General features: G+C 39.8%; 1 protein-coding gene across 1 annotated transcript in view; it reads right to left on the reverse strand.

Moving 5' to 3' along the window:
- The window catches only part of LOC140191619 (electroneutral sodium bicarbonate exchanger 1-like), a 100,920-nt gene that overhangs the window by 58,687 nt on the left and 20,380 nt on the right, over nt 1-21,853 (reverse strand). Inside the window, exons 4-6 of the mRNA XM_072249176.1 lie at nt 20,800-20,988; nt 15,621-15,709; nt 10,905-11,062 (exon numbers count right to left, since the gene is read on the reverse strand). Of these exons, the coding sequence (XP_072105277.1) occupies nt 10,905-11,062; nt 15,621-15,709; nt 20,800-20,988 (436 nt within the window). The remainder of the gene's footprint in view (nt 1-10,904; nt 11,063-15,620; nt 15,710-20,799; nt 20,989-21,853) is intronic.

Below are 21,853 nucleotides of genomic sequence, written 5' to 3' on the forward strand. Positions count from 1 at the left end.
AACAAAAAAGTTAGGAAAGCGTTTAATTGGAGTAAGGGGAAATATGAAGCTATCAGGCAGGAACTTTGAAGCATAAATTGGAAACAGATGTTCTCAGGGAAATGAATGGAAGAAATGTGGCAAATATTCAGGGGATACTTGTGTGGAGTTCTGCATAGGTACTTTCCAATGAGACAGGGAAAGGATGGTAAGGTACAGGAACTGTGGTGTACAAAGGCTGTTGTAAATCTAGTCAAGAAGCAAAGAAGAGTTTACAAAAGGTTCAAAAAAAATAATAACAACAACTAGGTAATAATAGAGATCTAGAAGATTATAAGGCTAGCAGGAAGGAGCTTAAGAAAGAAATTAGGAGAGCCAGAGGGGGCCATGAGAAGGCCTTGGCAGACAGGGTTAAGGAAAACCCCAAGGCATTCTACAAGTATGTGAAGAGCAAGAGGATAAGATGCGAGAGAATAGGACCAATCAAGTGTGACAGTGGAGCAGTGTGTATGGAACTGGAGGAGATAGCAGACATACTTAATGAGTACTTTGCTTCAGTATTCACTACGGAAAAGGATCTTGGTGATTGTAGGGATGACTTACAGCGGACTGAAAAGCTTGAGCATGTAGATATTAAGAAAGAGGATGTGCTGGAGCTTTTGGAAAGCATCAAGTTGGGTAAGTCATTGGGACTGGACGAGATGTACCTCAGGCTACTGTGGGAGGTGAAGGAGGAGATTGCTGAGCCTCATCATCAATGGGGACAGGAGGATTAGAGGGTTGCGGATGTTGTTCCCTTATTCGAGAAAGGGAGTAGAGATAGCCCAGGAAATTATAGACCAGTGAGTCTTACTTCAGTGGTTGGTAAGTTGATGGAGAAGATCCTGAGAGGCATAATATGATTAAGAATAGTCAGCGTGGCTTTGTGAAAGGCAGGTCGTGCCTTACGAGCCTGATTGAATTTTTTGAGGATGTGACTAAACACATTGATGAAGGTAGAGCAGTAGATGTAGTGTATATGGATTTCAGCAAGGCATTTGATAAGGTACCCCATGCAAGTCTTATTGAGAAAGTAAGGAGGCATGGGATCCAAGGGGACATTGCTTTGTGGATCCAGAACTGCCTTGCACACAAAAGGCAAAGAGTGGTTGTAGACGGGTCATATTCTGCATGGAGGTCGGTCACCAGTGGTGTGCCTTGGGGATCTGTTCTGGAAAGCCTGCTGTTCGTGATTTTTATAAATGACCTGGATGAAGAAGCAGAGGGATGGGTTAGTAAATTTACTGATGGCACAAAGGTTGGAGGTGTTGTGGATAGTGTGGAGGACTGTCAGAAGTTACAGCGGGACATTGATAGGATGCAAAACTGGGCTGAGAAGTGGCAGATGGAGTTCAACCCAGATAAGTGTCATGTGGTTCATTTTGGTAGGTCAAATATGATGACAGAATATAGTGTTAATAGTAAGACTCTTGGCAGTGTGGAGGATCAGAGGGATCTTGGGGTCCGAGTCCATAGGACACTTAAAGCTGTTGCGCAGGTTGACTCTGTGGTTAAGAAAGCAAACAGTGCATTGGCTTTCATCAATCGTGGGAGCCAAGAGGTAATGTTGCAGCTATATAGGACCCTGGTCAGACCCCACTTGGAGTACTGTGCTCAGTTCTGGTTGCCTCACTATAGGAAGGATGTGGAAACCATAGAAAGGGTGCAGAGATTTACAAAGATGTTGCCTGGACTGGGGAGTATACCTTACGAGAATAGGTTGAGTGAACTTGGCCTTTTCTCCTTGGAGCGATGGAGGATGAGAGGTGACCTGATAGAGGTGTACAAGATGATGAGAGGCATTGATCGTGTGGATAGTCAGAGGCTGTTTCCCAGGGCTGAAATGGCTAACACGAGAGGGCACAGTCTTATGGTGCTTGGAAGTAGGTACAGAGGAGATGTCAGGGGGAAGTGTTTTTTTAAAAAACGCAGAGAGTGGTGAGTGCATGGAATGGGCTGCCGGCGGCAGTGGTGGAAGTGGATATGACAGGGTCTTTTAAGAGACTCCTGGACAAGTACATGGAACTCAGAAAAATAGAGGGCTTTGGGTAACCCTAGGTAATTTCTAAGGTAAGGACATGTTTGGCACAGCTTTGTGAGCCGAAGGGCCTGTATTGTGCTGTAGGTTTTCCATGTTTCTATCACATATCCAAGAGTTAATGTTTCTTGGATTTACTGTGTATTCCCACAAGAAAATGGATCTCAGGGTTGAATATGGTGACATATGCACTTTGATAATAAACTTACTTTGAATATTTCTCCCGCAACAAACACCAAAAGCATGGCCATTTATCTCACTGTGTTCTATGCAAACTGCAACTTGTTCTGATGAAATGTCAGTAAATCCCCTTGGGCTTAGTAGGGTGGGAGTGAAGAATAATTGTCTGTTTAAAACTTTCCATACCGCACAAAACCAAGAAAACCAGTCCTGCTGAAGGATCTTGGCCTGATACCCTTGACTGTAATTTTCCCCCCCAACAGATTCTGCCTGGCCTGCTGAGTTCCTCCAGCATTTTGTGTATGTTACTTGGGTTTCCAGCATCTGCAGGTTTTCTCTTGTTTGTGACTATTAACAGTGATGGCTGTAGATCGCTATACAAAAGGCAACACACATAAAGGTTGCTGGTGAACGCAGCAGGCCAGGCAGCATCTCTAGGAAGAGATACAGTCGACGTTTCAGGCTGTTTCTTTAGTGTTTTTGTAAGTTTTTATTTTTAACGAGGCCGAGTTGCTGGCTCAACGTGCAAGCCAGCATGGGAGGAAAGTGTGTAAGGATCCAGCCAGATTTGAACCAGGGACCATTTGCCTTGAAGTCCGGTGCAGATCCCACTACACCACTAAGTGGCTGAATTTAAGATCTTAGCTAACACCGATTCAAAATGCACAATTTTAATCTGCATATCTTGTATTTAACAAGAATTAAATCCCCTTTTTCTGGCATATAGGCACTTACATTCCAATACCCACAGGTATCACTGTGCCACCCTGTTATCCTCACATTTAAATCTCATTTATATATATTCCAGCATCCCTTTGCTTTTGTACATGTCACAGTATACTTTTATCATGCACTTTTGCCCTCAGATATTTTACTTTGTGATTCATGCTCAGATTTAATTCCATTTGCCACATCTGTGCTTGCCTAACCATTCTATTGATACATAGTCAATCAGAGACAGGCTTAATATTACTGGCATATGTTGTGAAATTTGTTGTTTTGGGGCAGCAGTACATTGCAACACAAAATTTAAAAATATAAATTACAATAGAAATATATACAGTGGATTCCAGTTAATTAAAGCCATTGGTTAATCAGGGCAGCTGCTCATTTGGGACAACTCAAAGAACAAAAACTAAATGGAGAAAATAGCTGGGGTTCCCTTCACTTTTTTTGGGACACTGTCATTTGAAGTGGGGCAGCAGTCTATTGCTGAACAATTTCTAACTAGTGTCAGTCACATACACTTGCAGCCATTAGGCACTAAATCATGCTTAGTGTTTTTAAGTAGCATTAGTTGTATGTGTTTATGTTCAAAAAGCAGTGCCTTTTGTCACTGATAGTTGGTGAGAAATAAATATTAAGACAATTCAGAACTGTTTTGCTCACTGCACTTTCAAGCATTCACAGGCTTGGAGAGGCCAGAAATGGCAGGGAATGACAATGAAATGATTTCACTACTTCAACAAGTTAGGCACTATGAAGAATTAAGGTATTGATAATCATCTTGAATGTTACAATAAAAATGAAGATTTGGAGGATGTAATTGTCAAAAGCATTGTATGACAGCAGCCCATTATCTACACTAGGTCTGCACTGATTTTGCTCATTTACAGTCAAAAGAACTCAGCAATGTACACTGGATGAATTCCTCCGTCAATAACTATTAGGAACTAATACAGTTTTGTAGTATCAGTAGTGTTCTAATTTGTTTTTTTTTTTATTTCATTTGAATACATAATTTAACTCAGTTTGTCTTTTTTTTACTTTTTAAATTATTTCCATGAAGCTTCAGCTAATTGGAGCAGCCACTTATTTGGGCCAAAAGGTACTGGTTCTGATGTGTCCCAATTAATCGGAACCCACTGTAAATAAAAACAATAAGTAGTGAAAAAAAAGAGAGCAATAAAAAACAAAAAGGAAAAATAGTGAGATAGTGTTCATGGGTTCATTATATCCACTCAGAAACCTGATGGTAGAGTGGTAGACCTGAAATATTGAGTGTGTCTTCAGGCTCCTGTAGCACCTCCTTCATGGGAGCAATGAATGTCTTGGGTGGATCAGAATCAGTTTAATATCACTGGGATGTGTTGAGAAGTTTGTTGTTTTGTGGCAGCAGTACATTACAAAACTATAAATTACAAAAATATATGAAATTAAAATTAAAAGTAGTGCAAAAAGAGAGCAATGAAAAAAGTGAGGTAGGGTACACGAGTTCATTGTGCATTCAAAAATCTGATAGCAGATGGGTAGAAGCTGTTCCTGAAACATTGAAACTTCAGGCTCCTATATACTCTTTGTGGTTTATAACTCTAAGGAACTATCAAGAATTAATATTAAGGAATTCCTTAACAATTATTAGGAATTACTAAGGAATTCTTAGTATAATTTAACTTCCTTAGAATTACTATTATCTTCACATTGAGATCGTCTTTAATTTTGTTGTTATCTCTTAAAATTGTTTAAAAATACCCAATATTTCCCAGTTAATTGGCAGTGGTTTTAAAAACAGAAATTCAATTTTGTCATTTTGGTGATCATAAGTTGCTTAAAATTTATACCTCATAGTTGAAGTGCCCTTAGCTTGCTTGATTGAATTAGATTGAAAATTTTGCAAGTAATTTATCCTCTCTTTGCCAAGAGCTGTGTGCATGGTTCAGCAGTTTGCATATACTTGTTTGGTGGCTGTGTGAAAGTGGAGGGTGGAGGAAGAGAATTGGGCATTTAAATCAGTACCAGCCAGGAAACTTCATTAAAAATAATGGGGCATTGCATGTGGGCTGATGGTCTAGAAGGTATAAGGTAGCTGAAAATGGGGCCAAAATATACTGGTTCTGATGTGTCCCTCCAGCCTTGTAGTTCTAGTTCAGATGATGAAGAATGTTTGCTGAAAAAATTAAGTTTGAACACTTTGATATTTGTAAGATTAATTTAGATATATAATCAATCTGCAGTGGAAAATGAAAATGTATGCAGAGAGCTATGAGTGAACACCATGTCAATGTTGATTGTGGAGATCACTGCAAGATAGCCCATCCTATTCATCTGATCAAACAAAACATCACACAAAAGATTTTCATCTTGCTTGTTATTGTTATGGAGCTAAGATGAGGGGTTTAAGCATGTCCGGGTCAGCTGTTAAAAGTTTAGAAATCTGGCAAAGAAATGTGTCTTTAAATTTAACAAAAATTAGGCATATCAATCATGGCAAACAGGAAAAGGTCTCCATTTGAAATTCTAAACTATTATATGTACAGGTTCTTCTGGCTATGAACCAATTTTTTATTAAGTATCCATTTAGTCCCTCCTTTTCAATATATCATTTGCATTGGCATTAGATTTCTGAATTGGCAAAGAATGTTTGTCCCAGGACATATCTTAAGCTATTTTTCCTCTTGCATCAAATGGTCAATGTCCTCTAAAAACTTACCCACAGCAGAGGCTTATTGTACTGTTTCAAATGTTAAATGCTCTGTTCTGGTGGAGGATGATGATAACTGTGTCCATGAAATTGAATCTGAATATGAATTGCAAAGTAAAATATCTGAAGGAAAAAGTGCATGGGAAAACAAGCCATGATAAGAGTATACTGTGGCCTGTACAAAAATAAAGAGATGCTGGAATATATGTTCACAGTTCCCTGAAGGAAGCAGAAAAGGCAAGATAATGAAAGCAAATGTAAGGAGCACGAAATTAAGAGGTTATTATTGTTAGCACTGGTGAACCAGGAACCTGGAGCAAAGTACTGCCCTCCCCTGTTCCAGGAAGCTAAATATGGGCACAGCCCTCCTCTTGCACTCCCAAAGCAATGGAACAGTTAAAGTGATATAATCAGTGGAAAGGTGAAAGCAGAATAAGCCACCAAGGAAATATGTACTAGCTGCCAGTGAGAGCTGGTGTTGAGCAGAATAATAATATTTGGATGTTTGGATGTGATGGAAGCTGCTGATGATTCCTCTCTCCACTTGGTTGTATAACTTTCCCCAGTACAGACCTCAATGGTGGCCCATCAGACCCAACAGGAGGTAATGAGGAAGACCAAGATCCAGGCAGCCTGTCAACACCCAGAACAGGTACTGCTAGTCTCCAGCATTGACCACACTCACCATATTGACCACAGTGCAGTACCAAGCCCCACAGCTCAGTGCTGAGCAGCCATAGTTTGTCTCAGCCTATATAATACCAACTTTCACAGACAGAACACTGCACATTGCCTCACTAAGTTTATTCCACACCAAGTGGTTGGGCAATCACTTTCATTTCTGTAGGAGCACAGGAAGGTAGGGGCTCACACTAGGTTCCCAGCACAGGAAGTATATACCGATAAGTAATTGAACTTAAGGACTAACAGCACCTAAAATAATAGCTTTCTCCAGAGTAGCAATATAATTCAATTTTTGACAGCATGAGCAGAATGCTAATTTCCATGATTTTATTATAATTTGATGCTAGGTCTTTAGTACAATACTAGACAATGGGGTGAGCCATTGGGGCACCATTTGAGAGAAGGGTGGTGCAGTCTGATGTGACCAGAATGAACATTAAATTTTCCTGAATGCTATTGGTATTGCTTTGCTTTGGAAACTGAAGTAGAAAACCTCAGTTTATTAAAGAAGAACAATGCATAGCAAAGCAAATATAGCTGCTCCTTGTTTAATGCAGGACACTTTTGATGGCATCATTTCTGGTTTATCTGCCACCCTTGTGCCTCTCGTTGTCATTCTGGAGATGTGCAGCCCTTTCATCCCCTGTCTCTTCATCTCTTCTGTTGTTTCTTCTTTGTCTCTGATCCTGGAGACATGCATGCCTCTTCTTCTTCTCTCTTCTGTCTCTTCTTCTCTCATCTTTTTTTGTCCTGACTCTTTGATCCTGGAGTTGTGCGGCCCTGGCCTCATCTGATTTTGTTCTCACCCTCTCCTTGCTGCTTCCCGACGACGTTTGGCGTCATCTCTTGACCATAATGTCACCCTTCCCTTTCCATGTGGCATAATTAGGCTGACCATTTTTTTTACCCTAATGCTGGATAGAAGATACGAAGCACTAACACCAAAGGATGCTGATTATTCTTGATGATGTGGTTGGCGCTCTCCTAAATGGACGTGATATAGTCACTGCTGTCCTTTGACTGCAGCAAAGGGTTTTATGGGTGTCTCGAAGTACGCCATTACAATAAGATTTAATTATCTCTTATTGCTGGGTGGCAGTTAGATCTGTCCCAGTCCTGCACATGCTGATGGTGATAAGCAGAATGTGACCCCTCAAAATAGAGCTGTTCTGCCCTTTTGCTCCGGTAGGTGTCGCTGCTGAGGCTGGCCATGCGCATGCGTTGGGCTGTCGCGTCCCGATTTCCATGATGACCAATCAGGTCTCGGGTGAAAGCCAGCCTGTTGATCTTTGGGGAATGAGCAATTTTATACGAATATATAACCCTGAACTTTGCCTGCATTCTGAAAGTTAGCACATTTTAATTCGATTTAGCCAAAAAAAGTGCCGCTGTAATGCACTGTTTGCACTAATTGGAGGTCACAAACAGACAATCAGACAGACAGACAGAGCATGAGAGTTTTAGTATTATATAGATTCAATATTTTAAACACTGGAATTGGCCTTCTTAAAGAGCCCCATGAAAGGGTATTTTGTTGATGCCTGACATCGTGGATTGGTAGGATATGGGTTTGACTATGGACCTAGAATCCCCAGACTTGGGTGGGCTGCTTTCAGAAAATTGGGTGAAGCTGAGGCTATTCTCAATACAAGGTCAATTTACAACAGGGTATCAACTCCTCCCAAAAATAATCATAGGCAGGATGTAATATGAGACAGGAAAGAAGGAGCACTATTTATTCTCTTGCTCACAATAGTAGTAGTCCAGATGAAGGGTCTCAACCCAAAACATTGACCACCCATTTTCCTCCACAAATACTGCCTGACCTGTTGAGTTCTTCCAGCAGTTTCCTGCTCAAGATGTGGGATAGTGCTGTAAACCACTTTCAAGGTGTTGTAAAATGTGTACATTTTTCTTCAATTACAAATGAAATGAACAAAATCTTCCATTTAGTATTATACAAAGATGCAATTGTGTACAGCCACAGTTAAGTTTCCGGAATCAGAAACATTTAAGAAAAATTAGAAGCACTAGAACTTGTATATTCCCATCAACTATCAATTTCTGGAAATAGTCATAATACTGTCCCCCTCAATTTCAAACATTTCACTTAATACTGCAAAATATGCTGTGTTGAGTTTCCAAACACTGTTGTCCTACTGCTTGACCAATTTTTAAAAACCATACATTTAATCCAAAAGGGTTTCTTTTAACCCTACAGGTACAAGAACAAAAACCTGAGGTATCTGAAAGGTGCTCAGGTCACAAAGCCTCAAATACAAATCAAATATTGCAGCTGGATTTTGAATCCTAAGTTCAAGGAAGGGAATCCCCTGAGAGGAGATCTGCAAAGGCAGAAATTTGTTTTTGACAAAAGATAATTACTTTTTCTTTTGCTAATGCAATAAATAGATTTCAGGATTGTATGGTGGTGTGTGTGGGAAAATTAGCATGACTGAAAATCAATTATTTTTTGCAGGGACGTGCATTTTTTCTGAACTGTAATTTTGACACATTAACGAAGTTGGGTGGAAAAGATATTTAAGTGAATGCAAAATGCAAGTCAATCAGCATATTCTGTATGCACTAAACAGGTGACCAAAAACTTGAAATTGAAGAACAAAATAGAATATACCAGTGATAGCAGGGCAGGCAGCATTTGTGGAGAGAAAAATAGCTTGCAAATTACTACAGATGTATGGTAGAGAAAATTCTGATTGCATCACTTTGGTATGAAGGCTCCATCATAGCATCCATCATTAAGTACTCTGACTATCTGGGACATGCCTCCTTGTTACTACCATCAGGGAGGTGGTACAGGAGTCTGACGACCCGCATTCAAAGATTCAGAACAGCTTCTTTTCTTTTGTCATATTACTGAATGGTCCATGAATCCATGATCACTACCTATGTCTTTGCACTCTAGTCTGCTGCAAAACAAATTTCACATCATAGGAGACAGTGATAATAAGCCTGATTCTGAAATAGTATTTTAAAAATTACTTGACTTCCGAGGTGCATATTAATAGTTGAAAACAAAATTCCACTAATGCGACTTTGGGAAGTGGGTAAGGGAGTTATACAGTATTCACAACCAGACATCCCACCCTGCAAAAATTCATTTCAGGGAGATAGCACCCCTGGCCCCTGCAACCCCATATCACCGCACCCCCCCCCCCCCCACCAGTCAACCTCCAAGTGTGTATGTAATACTTTATTTAGTGATTTTGTCTAATCTGTAAACCAAGTTGGGTGTATGCAGAGAATGTGACATTAAAATATGCACTTATATTATCATGGAGTCTTTTTTTTTTAATTCTATTACAACTTTAAGCAAGTCTACAGGGAGTTTGGCCTCATCACGTAGGACATCAATAGAGTAGCTCCTTAGCAGCTAGCCAACTAGTTTAAATAACGTTGGCTATGCTAATGAACAATTGACACCTGTTAAACTCACCTCAACATGTCTTTTACAGTCTTAACCCACCATGGGCAATAGAAAAGTCACTGTTGCAAACAGTGCAGCGAGCAACACTGTCATTATTTTTGACGTCAACTGTAAAGCCCGCCCACAGAGAAAACTGACAGGTCTACTTAGCACAAAGAGAGACCAATCAGGATGCTCGTTCTCCCTGTTAAAAAAATCAATTTCTGGATATTGTATATAATTTCCGGGCGTCAGGGAGCTGCTATCAATATGCGGGAGACTCCTGGAACTTCCAGGAGAGGTGGGATGTCTGACAAACAAAAGAAAATCTGCAGATGCTGGAAATCCAAGCAACACACACAAAATGCTGGAGGAACTCAATAGGCCACACAGCATCTATGGAAAAGAGTACAATCAACTTTTCAGGCTGAGACTGTACTCTTTTCCCTAGATGCTGCCTAGCCTGCTGAGTTCCTCCAGCATTTTGTGTGTGTTGCTTGGATTTCCTGCATCTGTAGATTTTCTCGTTCATAAATGTTACTGAGTTACTTTGCAAGTGGATACACATCCAATACAGGAACTTAAAAGATCCTATATACATGTGTGAACACAGACACAAAAAGTTATAAAGGCAAAACAGACTGCAGATATACTGCAATCTAGTGCAAAAATTAGAGCACTGGAAGAACTCAGCAGGAAAATGCTTCTTCCAGTATTGTTTTTGTACAAAAAGTTGGCATCCACACACTGAGCTGACAACTTAATTTAGGATGTTACCCCAATGCTGCTTTATAGGAGTGCTGCATTGTCAGAACATCCATCTTTCAGCTGGGGTACTTTATCTGACTGCCCCTTCCCGCTTTAGAAATGGATGTTGAAGATCACAGTACTGGGAGGTGGTTTTGTCTAAAATTCCTGCTCAACTAATACCACATAAAATTAGAATAAGTTGTGATTCAACATATAGCTGTTCCATGGCATGTTACTGGCCTGGGTGATTTCCACATCTACCCACATATTAATCATTTGAAAATCAGTGACTCGTATACATAATTTGGTGCAATAGAGCACTACAACCTTCATTGTAAACCATCCATTACTGCAAACTATGAAAAATGGAAAACATCATTAGTTACCTGGTAGGTATTGGAACTTCAGTAAGTCCTGTCAAGAGGATAGCTGGAGAGAGACGCACAAATGCCACAATTGGCCGGTTGAGAAAATCTAGCTCACCAACCAGGACATTAGAGGCTTCAGCACCAATCGGGATCTTCTTCATGAAATGGAGATCAACCTGCCAAAGCAAAAATACATGGATTCTAGATGTAACAGTCCCAAATGAAATTAGTATTTTTTAAAAAAATTTGGATATGGTGGTGGTGCAGAGGTGGGTGTGTGGGGAGGAACCCATATACCTGTAGTTTAGTTGCTCTTTAAGGAGATCTTATAGAATAAAAACCTCATGGCTTTAACCAGCATCTCATATCAAGGCTGCAGTGTTCTTCAACTACAAAGGGGAGATACAAATCAGTCAACACTCCTACTGCTATCTAATGGGGATCAGCCTATTAATTCAATACTGAAATCCAGGGTAGCCCAGCAGCAATTTAAGATAAATTCATTTTGTCTGACTTCGTAAACAAAGTCTCATCATTTTTGCTTCATTCAGTAAAAACCTTGAGTTTACTTACACATGATCTTTCCAACACACTTCAAGGCTCAAGGATGGATGTAAAAATGAGTTTCACTGAACTTCTCAGGCATAACACTGGCCAAAGGTTCAGTTTCTAGGTATAAGCAAACACCAGCATTGTCACAATATCACAACTCGGCCACTGGAAGCTGAAGCGACTCTGGTTCTGGGGCACAGTTGCCAATAGGTTGGGGAAAAAAAAATTATTTTGAACGTTGGTTCCACACCTAAAGAATGCTTGTTGGAGCCAAAGTTATTGGCACCTTGTCAGAAAGACAATAAAGATTGAAGAAGGTGAATGGGGGGGGGGGGGGGTGGAAATCACAACCTTGCTCGATACTGATCTCATTGAGAACTGCTCTTTTATTAGATCTGTTCGTTAGGGTCATAGCTTGCATGCAGACATGAAGGAAACATAAAATGCTGACAAATTCCAATAGGCAGCAAAATCTGAGAATCATGTTCCACAATCTATTCTGCTTGATGAAGTCAAATGCATTACTGAGGTCACTAAAACTTACAGTGGTGCCAGAAAATTTGTGAACCCTGTAAAATTTTCTCTATTTCTGCATAAATATGACTTAAAATATGATCAGATCTTCACTCAAGTCATAAAAATAGATAGAGAAACCAATTAAATAACAAAAATTATACTTGTTCATTTATTTATTTATTGAGATGTGATTATGTGCATTTGTTGGAAAAGTATGTGAACCTTTGCTTTCAGTAACTGGTGTGACCCCCTTGTACAGCAATAACTTCAACCAAACATTTCCAATAACTGTTGATTAGTCTTGCACATTGGCTTGGAGGAACTTTAGGCCATTCGTCCTTACAAAACTGCTTCATCTCTGGGATGTTAGGAGTGTCCTTGCATTAACTGCTTGCTATAGGTCCTTCCACAACATTTCTATAGGACTCTGACTTGGCCATTCCAAAACACAATTTTTTTTTCTTTTTAAACCATTCTGTTGTTGACGTATTCTGGTCTTTCAGATCATTGCCTTGTTGCATTATCCAACTTCTATTAAGCTTCACGTGACAGACCGCTACCCTGACGTTCTCCTGTAAAATGTCTTGATACAATTTTGAATTAATTGTTCCCTCAACAATTGCAAGCTGTCCAGGCCCTGAAGCAGCAAGGCAGCCCCAAGCTATGATGCTCCTTCCACCATGCTTTACAGTTGGGATGAGGATTTGGTGTTGGTGTGCAGTGCTCTTTTTCCTCCAACCATAGCAATGTGCGTTTCTGCCAAAAAGTTTAAATTTTGTCTCATGTCCGCAGAACATTGTCCCAGAAGCATTGTAGAGCATCCAGGTAGTCTTTTGCAAACCTGAGAGGTACAGCAATGTTTTTTTTTTTGGAGGGCAGTGGTTTCCTCTATGGTGTCCTTCCATTCTTGTTGTATAGTAGGCATATGAACAGAGACGTTAGCAAGTTCTAGAGATTTCTGTAGGTTTTTTGCTGCTGCCCTTGGGTTCATTTTTTTTTTACCTACTTCAGCATTGCACATCGTGCTCTTGGTGTGATCTTTGCAGGATGCCCACTCCTAGGGAGAGTAGAAACAGTTACTGAATTTCCTCCATTTGCAGACAATTTCTCTTACTGTGGACTGATGAACACTCAGGTTTTTAGAAATGCTTTTGTAGCCTTTTCCAGCTTCGTGCTTCTCTACAATTCTTCATCCAAGGTCCTCTGAAAGTTGTTTTGATCAAGGCATGGTGCACATAGACAGATTTTTCTTGAGAAGAGCAGGCTCTGTCAGTAACCTGACGGTGTGTGTGATTTTTTTTTAAAAATAGGGCCGGGGACCTCTACAACCCACACTTCCAATCTCATCTCATTGATTGGAACACCCAACTCCAAATAGCTTTTGTAGAAGGCATTACCTTAGAGGTTCACATACTTTTTCACACAAATACATGTAATATTGGATCATTTTTCTTAATAGGTAAATGAACAAGTATAATGTTTTTGTGTTATTTATTTAATTGGGCTCTCTTTATCTAGTTTTGGGACTTGCATGAAGATCTGATCACATTTTAGGTCATATTTATGTAGAAATAGAGAAAATTTTACAAGGTTCACAAACTTTCTAGCACCACAGTATGTACAGGTGATGCTCCCTACATTACTCTTAGAGTTGTAGATAAAGATCACTTCCACTGTGCCTTTAGACCAGGGATTCCCAATAATTTTTTTATGTCATGGACAAATACCATCAAGCAAAGGGTCTGTGGACCCCAAGTTGGGAACCCCTGCTTTAGATGGACAAAAATCTATAGTGCTTTGGGAAAACAACAGGGGAGAGGTAGTTAAGGATCCTGGTGATGACTTGTATTATAGCAGATAGCAGGGAGTCCCCTCTTATGTCATCACAATTGCACTTGTCTCCTTCCTTGAAGCAATTCATAACAGCATCTTGGAAATACCCAAAGTATATCTTCCTCTTCCCTGATGTGTATAATGAGATTGCAGATTCATGACTGAATATTTTCATAATCATGAAGATCCCATTAACCCTCTCCCAATGAGAGAGCGTGCAATACTGGATCTGCTATTAGGGAACAAGACTGGGCAGGTGACAGAGGTTTGTGTGTGGGAACATTTTGCATCCAGTGACCACAATGACATTTGTTTCAAACTAAATTTGCAAAGAGATAGGGTTGGTCTGCAGGTTCAGATTCTAAATTGGAGAAAGACCAGTTTTGATGGTATCAGAAATTATCTGGCAAGTGTGGATTGGGACAGGCTGTTTTTTGACAAAGATGTATTTGGAAAGTGAAAGGCCCTCAAAAATGAAATTTGAGTACAAAGCTTATATGGGCCGGTCAGAATAAAAAGGTAAAGATAACAAGTCTGAATCAGAATCAAGTTTATTATCACTGGCATCTGTTGTGAAATTTGTTAACTTAGCAGTAACAGTTCAATGCAATATACGATAATATAGAAAGGAAAAAAAACAAAAAAAAAATCAGAAGACATGCCCTGCGTGACAGGGGTCCTTAATAATGGACATTGGCTAGTACACAAGATGGAGCTGGCTAATTTTACAACTTTCTGTAGCTTCCAGGGCACTTTCTAACCATCTCAAGTAGCAGAGCTCAATGGATAACATGAGTAGGGAACCTTGGTTTTCAAGATGTATTGAGGCCCTGGTTAAGAGAAAGAAAGGAGATGCATAGCAGGTATTGACAAGTAGGAACAAATGAGTTACTTATGGAGTACAAGAAATGCAAGAGAACACTTATGAAAATCAGGAAGGCGAAAAGAAGGCATGAAGTTGCTCTAGTAGACAAGATGAAGGAGAAGCCTAAGAGATTCAACAGGTATGTTAAGAGCAGAAGGATTGCTAGGGACAAAATTGGTCCTATGGAAGATAGTCCATGTGTGGAGCTGACAGAAATAGGGGAGATCTTAAATGTATTCTTTGGATCTGTATTTACTCAGGAAACAAAGTCTATAGAAGGGAAGCAAAGCGGCATCAACTTTATGGACACTGTACGGATTACAGAGGAGGAGGTGTTTGTTACCCTGAGGCAAGTCAGGGTGGACAAATCCTCAGGGCCTGACAAGGTGTTCCCTTGGACCCTAGTTCAGTTCATATTTGCTGGAAAAAAAGATTCAAATTAGCAATGCTTTGAAAGACGTCTTTCAGACTTATTAACAAATTCTAGCTAAATGATCTATGAAAAATGTATAAAAGAGAAACAGAACAAAAGCTGTAATTTCTTGGTTTTGGGACCTTCAGATAGTCTAGACCCTCCCCAGGAAAGACAGTCAACTACCAACCTAGAAAAACTGCAAGAGCAATAACAATTAGACCTTGTTATATCACTGCTCCAGAGTAATGATCAGCTAGGTTAGTACAACCATACCCCACACCTGAAGCTCAAGGCACAAAACATTATGCAATATTGGCTTGGACTTCCCATCATCTGATAGGAATTAAAAACAAATGCATTTGGTCTCACTATCCATTTATAAATGAGGCAAGAAAGCTTATGTAGTGCTCTGTAAGAACAATGGCTGCAGATTTATGCTTCACCACAAAAGAGAATCCAAGATCCCAGCTTGAACTGGCAGCAGGGGGAGAAATGAATGGATCTATCCTACCAACAGGCATCATAACCAGACAGGTCAAAGTGACCATCTTACCTTACTTGACTCAACGTTTGTATTGTCGTGGTTGACTCCATTTTTTATTTCAGGTTGAGTTGGAATGGACTGTGGGGATAACATTTGACCTGAAGGAAAATAAAATTAAGAAACTTGAGAAGTAGTCCATATTTGAAATGGGACATTGCTGCTATTAGAAGGACTTTATTCTTTTAAAATAACTGAAAATTAAACATAATTACATTCACCAAAGTCAATAGTCTTTGGTCCCAGGTTACGCCAACATTCCAGCTCCACAAGCAAGAAATAATAAAACAGCAAAGGAATGGTGCTGATGTAGAGGCCATTGACTGGAGGTGTCAACTTTTCCCCTTTCTACAGATGCTGTTTAACCTGCTGATAATTTCCAGTGTTGTTTTTATTTAATTTTTCCATAATAGTCTTTTGCTTTACACCCTGCACCCCTTCCCCAGCCCCTGCCAAGAAAATCTATAAATCACCTCATAGCTATTACAGACATAACAGCTCTTCGAGGTTGTTTGTGGGTTGCTTCCCTAGCAGAGTACTGGCACATAGATGGGATAATAACTGAGGAAAAAATATTTCCATAGGAGTGCATGCAGTGGCCCCTTGCTATAAATACAAACATTGTTGCCAAGCTACCTACCTCAGCTGGGTTGCCTTGGACCTCAGCAACTTAAACTACTAAAGGACAATTTTATTTTAATTCAGTGATTAACGAAAGGAAGCAGGAAAACACAGTTCTTGAAAGGAGTGGGGAGGCGAAGGAGGACAAGCTAGAAGGTGATAGGTGAAACCAGGTGGGTGGGAAAGGTAAAAGGCTTGAGAAGAAGGAATCTGATATGGGAGGCTGGACCAAGGAAAAAGGGGAAGTAGGAGGGACACCAGGGAGAGGTGATACACAGGTAAAGAGAGGTAAGAGGCCAGAGTGGGGAACAGAAAAGAGAAAAATATTACCAGAAAAAGAAATTGATATTCATGCCATCAGGTTGGAGACTACCTAGACAGAATAAGAGATGTTGCTCCTCCAACCTGAGAGTGGATTCATTGTGAAATAAGGGGAGGCCATGGACCAATATGTCAGAACTGGAATGGGAATAGGAAGTCAAATGGTTGGCAATCCAGAAATTTTGCTTTTGACAGATGGAGTGGAGGTGCTCTACAAAGCAATCCCCCATTTTACGTTGGGTCTCACCAAGAAAAGGTGGCGGCATCAGGAGCACTGAATATGATAGATGACAACAACAGATTCTCAAGTAAAATATTGCCTCGCCTGGAAGGACTGCTTGGGGCCCTGAATGCAGATGAGGGAGGTGGTGAATGGGCACCCAGCTATGCTTGCCTTTTCGTTGGCTGTGTAAAACATCCCATGTTCCAAGCTTTCCCTGGTAATGCTTCCCAACTATTTCTGTGCTGCATTAACGACTGCATTGGTGCTACTTCATGCACCCATGCTGAGCTTGTTAATTTCATCAACTTTGCTTCCAACTTCCACCCTGCCCTTAAATTTACTTGGTCCATTTCTGACACCTCTCTCGATCTGTCTCCATCTCTAGAGACAAAATGTCTACCAACATCTTTTATAGACCTACGGATTCCCAGGGCCATCTTGACTATACCTCTTTCCATCCTTTCTCCTGTAAAAATGCCATTCCCTTTCTCAGTTCCTTTTTCCTTCACCAAATCTGTTCCCAGGATGCAGCTTTCCTTTCTAGGACATCAGAGATAGAGTCCTTCTTGTCCTCACCTACCATCCCATGAGTCTCCGCACCCAACACATTCTCTGCAACTTCCATCATCTCCAATGGGATCCTACCAAACACATCTTTACCTCCTCACCACTTTCCACTTTCTGCAGGGAACAGTCCCTGCGTGATTCCCCTGTCCATTCATCCCTCCTGGCATATATCCCTGTGAGAGAAATGTTACACCTGCCCATTCACCTCCTCCCTCACCTCAAACAGTCCTTCCAGGTGAGGCAACACTTTACATGCAAATTTGCTGGGGTCGTCTATTGTATCCAGTGCTCCCAATGCGGCCTCCTCTACATTGCTGAGACCTGACATAAATTGAGGGACTGCCTTGTCAAGCACCTCCACTCCATCCACCAAAAGTGAAATTTCCCAGCAGCCAACCATTTTAATTCCTATCCTCTTTCCTATTCCATCGTGTCAGTCCATGGCCTTCCCTTCTGTCGCGATGAGGCCACTGTCAGGTTGGAGGGGCAACACCTCATTCTGTCCAGTTAGCCTAATAGTAACATCAAGTTCTCCTACTGTAATTTTTTGCCCCTTTTTTTGTTCTTTTTCTTTTCTCCTCCTCTCTTCTATTCCCCACTCTGGTCTCTTACCTCTTCTCACCTGCCTATCACCTCCCCCAATGCCCCTCATTCCCTTTCTCTCATGATCCACTTTTCTCTCTCCTATCAAATCCCTTCTTCTCAAGCCCTTTGCCTTTCCCACCCACCTGGCTTCACTTATCATCTTCTGAATTGCCCTCCTTCCCTTCCTCTCACCTTCTTATTCTGGCTTCTCCCCACTTCCTTTCTAGTCTTGATGAAGGGTCTGGGCCTGAAACATCGACTGTTTATTCCTCTCCAAAGATGCTGCCTGACCTGCTGAGTTCCTCCAGTGTTTTCTGTGTATTGCTCTGAATTTCCATCATCTGCAGAATTTCTTGTTTATGTTTTTACAATTCTGATATTAATGCTCTTGCATTTTTGGCAAGTGAAACATTGGATAGCTTCATTGTGTTTGATTGTGATTTTAAGGTTTTACATATTTATATTTTAGCATTGAAATCTATCTTTGTTTTAGATTCAGATTCCAGAGACAACAACGAATCAAATTTACACACACACAGGTAGGATATTAGCTGTGTCAGTGCCATTAATTATGCCAATTCAGAGACAACTAGTGAACCAATCAAGTTAATGAGCTTGATAGCATCAACAATTCTTCATGCTTGGAGTGCAAGTTCCTACCAGAATAATCCTGGGAACAAATTTACACCCTGCCACTCATTTGCAAACAGTGTGGTTATATTAATGTGCTGAACCACAGGACATTTAACAGCTAAACAAAAGTATTTAAAAAAAAAATTCCATCAGCATTTCCTGCAATATTTGCTCTTGATTCCCATTTCTGGGAATTGGAGTTTCAATAAGACAGTTATTAAAGTCATTGACTAAACAGTGCTAAGTGACACTGAACAATATCACTTTTTGAACATCACAATTGCATCTTAAAATACAATTACTTTTATCCAATACTCCAGTATCTTCATTTGTCTATTTTGAGTACAGTAACTGTGTCAGGTGACAGTTTAATCTCAATATTTAGAATAAACATTGACAGAAATGATTTCAACAATTTATCTTGATAACACTATTTAAATTAATCTAAATTAGCTTTAATTTGGAATCCATTGTGTACAATAAGCAATCTTGTCTTCATAACTATATTTTGTCTGACTTTGCTCCAATGTGAAAATGACAAATCCATTGATGCTGCCCCAATGAAACAGGGCTGTGATTTAACTTAACCCAAATATTCATAATGTTTATCCAATAGAATGCTCCAACTTAAATAACAAAAAATCAAGTTAGTCTGCTGGAAGTACTGAGCATGCATGCTCAGCAAACTTAAGGCTAACACTTGGACCCTTGTCACCTATGTCACCCCACTGCAAACCCATCTGCAGATGTATCAGAGGTCACAAGCTGGCTAAAGAATTTCAGTAGAAACTTTGTTAAATATCTCTCAGTGTCCCTTACAATATCTGTAAATACTTAAAAACAACAGAGCTCAAAAGCTTTAATATTCAACCTCACTGACTTGGCAGGCAAAATAAACCAATTTCCAGTGAGACATATTTACTGTTGCCAGTGCATTTAGATACACTGTAACTTAACTCTTTACAATAGGAAGGACATAGTTGCCTTTTAGAGGCATTGCCTGCAATGGGAATAGAGGCAAATTTCAATACTTCTAGTTACTCTTGTTTGGGCAGAATTGTACTGATGACAAATATGGAAAATAAGCAGTGGAATAAATAGTTCCAAAAGAGCTTAATCTATCAATGTATTTGTATATCAGTAGATCACTCTCAAGGAAACCAGAGGAAATGCACGTATAAATCCATTTATTACCAACAGGTAATTATGACCCAACAGGTTAAGGTGACCTGTGAAGTATATCATATTTCATGCAAAGACATCTGTGAAAGTTGATTTTCAATTACAGGGTTTGTAGAACAGAGTAGTTAAGTTTTCTTAAGTAACACTATCTTACTATTTAATTTACCTTGTCAGTTTTGGCAGGCACAAATTAGTAGAAGTAATTTCTATTTAAATGGATAATTCTCAAAACCCTGGTGGTAGGGAACTTGTTACTAAATGAATGGATACTGCACTGATTGGTGGAGCAGGTAGTGGATGAGAAACAAGGGAAGCAGTCTCCCTTCTCCTCCCCCTCACCTGCAGAGATGCCTGCAATGTTCCCTTTGCCTGCTCCCAAGGTATTAAGTAGATGAAGTATTCTCTCTAAAGTTTGGGGGACCTTTCTAACATAAAAGTGAGCAGCAAAATGAAGTATAGCAGGGATCAGGAGCAAAAGCCCAAAGTTCACAAGCTGGGAGTCACTCAAGAACCTGACCTCCACGTGAAGAATAATCAAGGCTCTGCCCTGATTTGAGATTGTAGGTAATCATAGATCTGAGGAAAAAGAATGGAGTTTGAATTGTGGCTCTTTAATTAGCAGTTTTAGAAGGTACAGGATTAGTAAAACATGGTGGCTCTAAGTGAATGAGAGTTGACATTTATCTCACACAAGTTTAAAAATCTCAATTCAGTGTATTTTGTGTTGTTTTAATGTTGATGTTTAATTTGAGTTCTATGCTGGAAAAATACTGCTGGAACAAATGAAAATCCTGTTGAAAACACAGGTTGCAAAGTTTCAGAGATAACTAGATATCAGAACTTGCCCTACTCTGGTTTAAGACAATTTTCAACAGCACGGCACCTTCACTTTTGGGGAATTGTGCAAACAGTTTTCAGTTGGCTTTTTAAAAAATATAATGTATGTCACTTCCTTGTCTTGTACTCATTTATACCTAACCACTGAGTCACTCTCATACATGCTGCACTGAAACACTCAAGCTCAAAAGTTTTCATTTAGATTTAAAACCTTTTCCTTACCAGCTTTGTCCATGGAATGAGGTTCAGATTGCTTTTTCCCAACCTCAGCAAAAGATCTGACAATTGGAATGAGGTTGTTTCTTTTCTTCTCAATCTGATGGTGATGTTTTTTCAGAAGAGCTTCACGCACTTTCGCACGAATGTTTTCATCCAGTTCCATGGATGCTTCCTGATGATCAAGAATCATGTCTAAAGGGGGGGGGGAGAAGAGGGGGAAATCAGACATTGTCACACAAGTAAAAAAAATTGCAATTGAAAGAGTCAATTTAGCTACCTTAAAACTTCCCATATAATAAAACAAATCCCATTTAATTGCCAAATATATAGAACAGATGTTTGTATTATACATTTTCTTTAATATATTTGGAAAAATCATTTGGGAATTGCTTATCTGGAAGAACATTCACACCATGAAACCATTTAAATCCTTTTCTAAAAAAGACCTTTGGGGAAGTTGTGCACAAGAGAGCAGCCACTAGTCTGGCTATCACACATAAATGGCCACCAAGAAAAATAAAGAATGTAGTTCTAGAACGTTCCTCCAGTCCACCTTGCAATTTAAAATGAACTTAGAGGCCAGATTTACTGAGAAATCAGTTGAGATATAACATTAACCCATTAGTTATTTTTATTTACCTGTTGATAACAACAGTATTGTAAATGCAGATAATGCATAAAGCTGAGACTCTCTTGGTTGTCATCCTTAGTGGTCAAATGAAAATATAAAGGTGGCTGATCCATGTGGCTGGCAAATGGTTTTTGATCTCACAATGATGACTGTTTCATATGAATACAATTTAGGCAATTCCTACCCAATACTAACAACAATACTGGAATGGACACATTGCAGATCAAGGTTTCCTGTGAACATTCTCCCTTAATGATATTAATGATGGAAATAGGAAATCAATTAACACAATGTTACCTAGGTAGATGAAAGGAATTTAATCATTCCCCAAACCGATTCCACCATGCCATCTGAACTTGCATTCTTCCATCCAACAGTATTAGGTAGTTTTGTTTTAAGCACCCTTCCATTAATTTCATTCATTCA

The sequence above is a fragment of the Mobula birostris genome, chromosome X (assembly GCF_030028105.1).
Source record: "Mobula birostris isolate sMobBir1 chromosome X, sMobBir1.hap1, whole genome shotgun sequence".
Taxonomy (NCBI): domain Eukaryota; kingdom Metazoa; phylum Chordata; class Chondrichthyes; order Myliobatiformes; family Myliobatidae; genus Mobula; species Mobula birostris.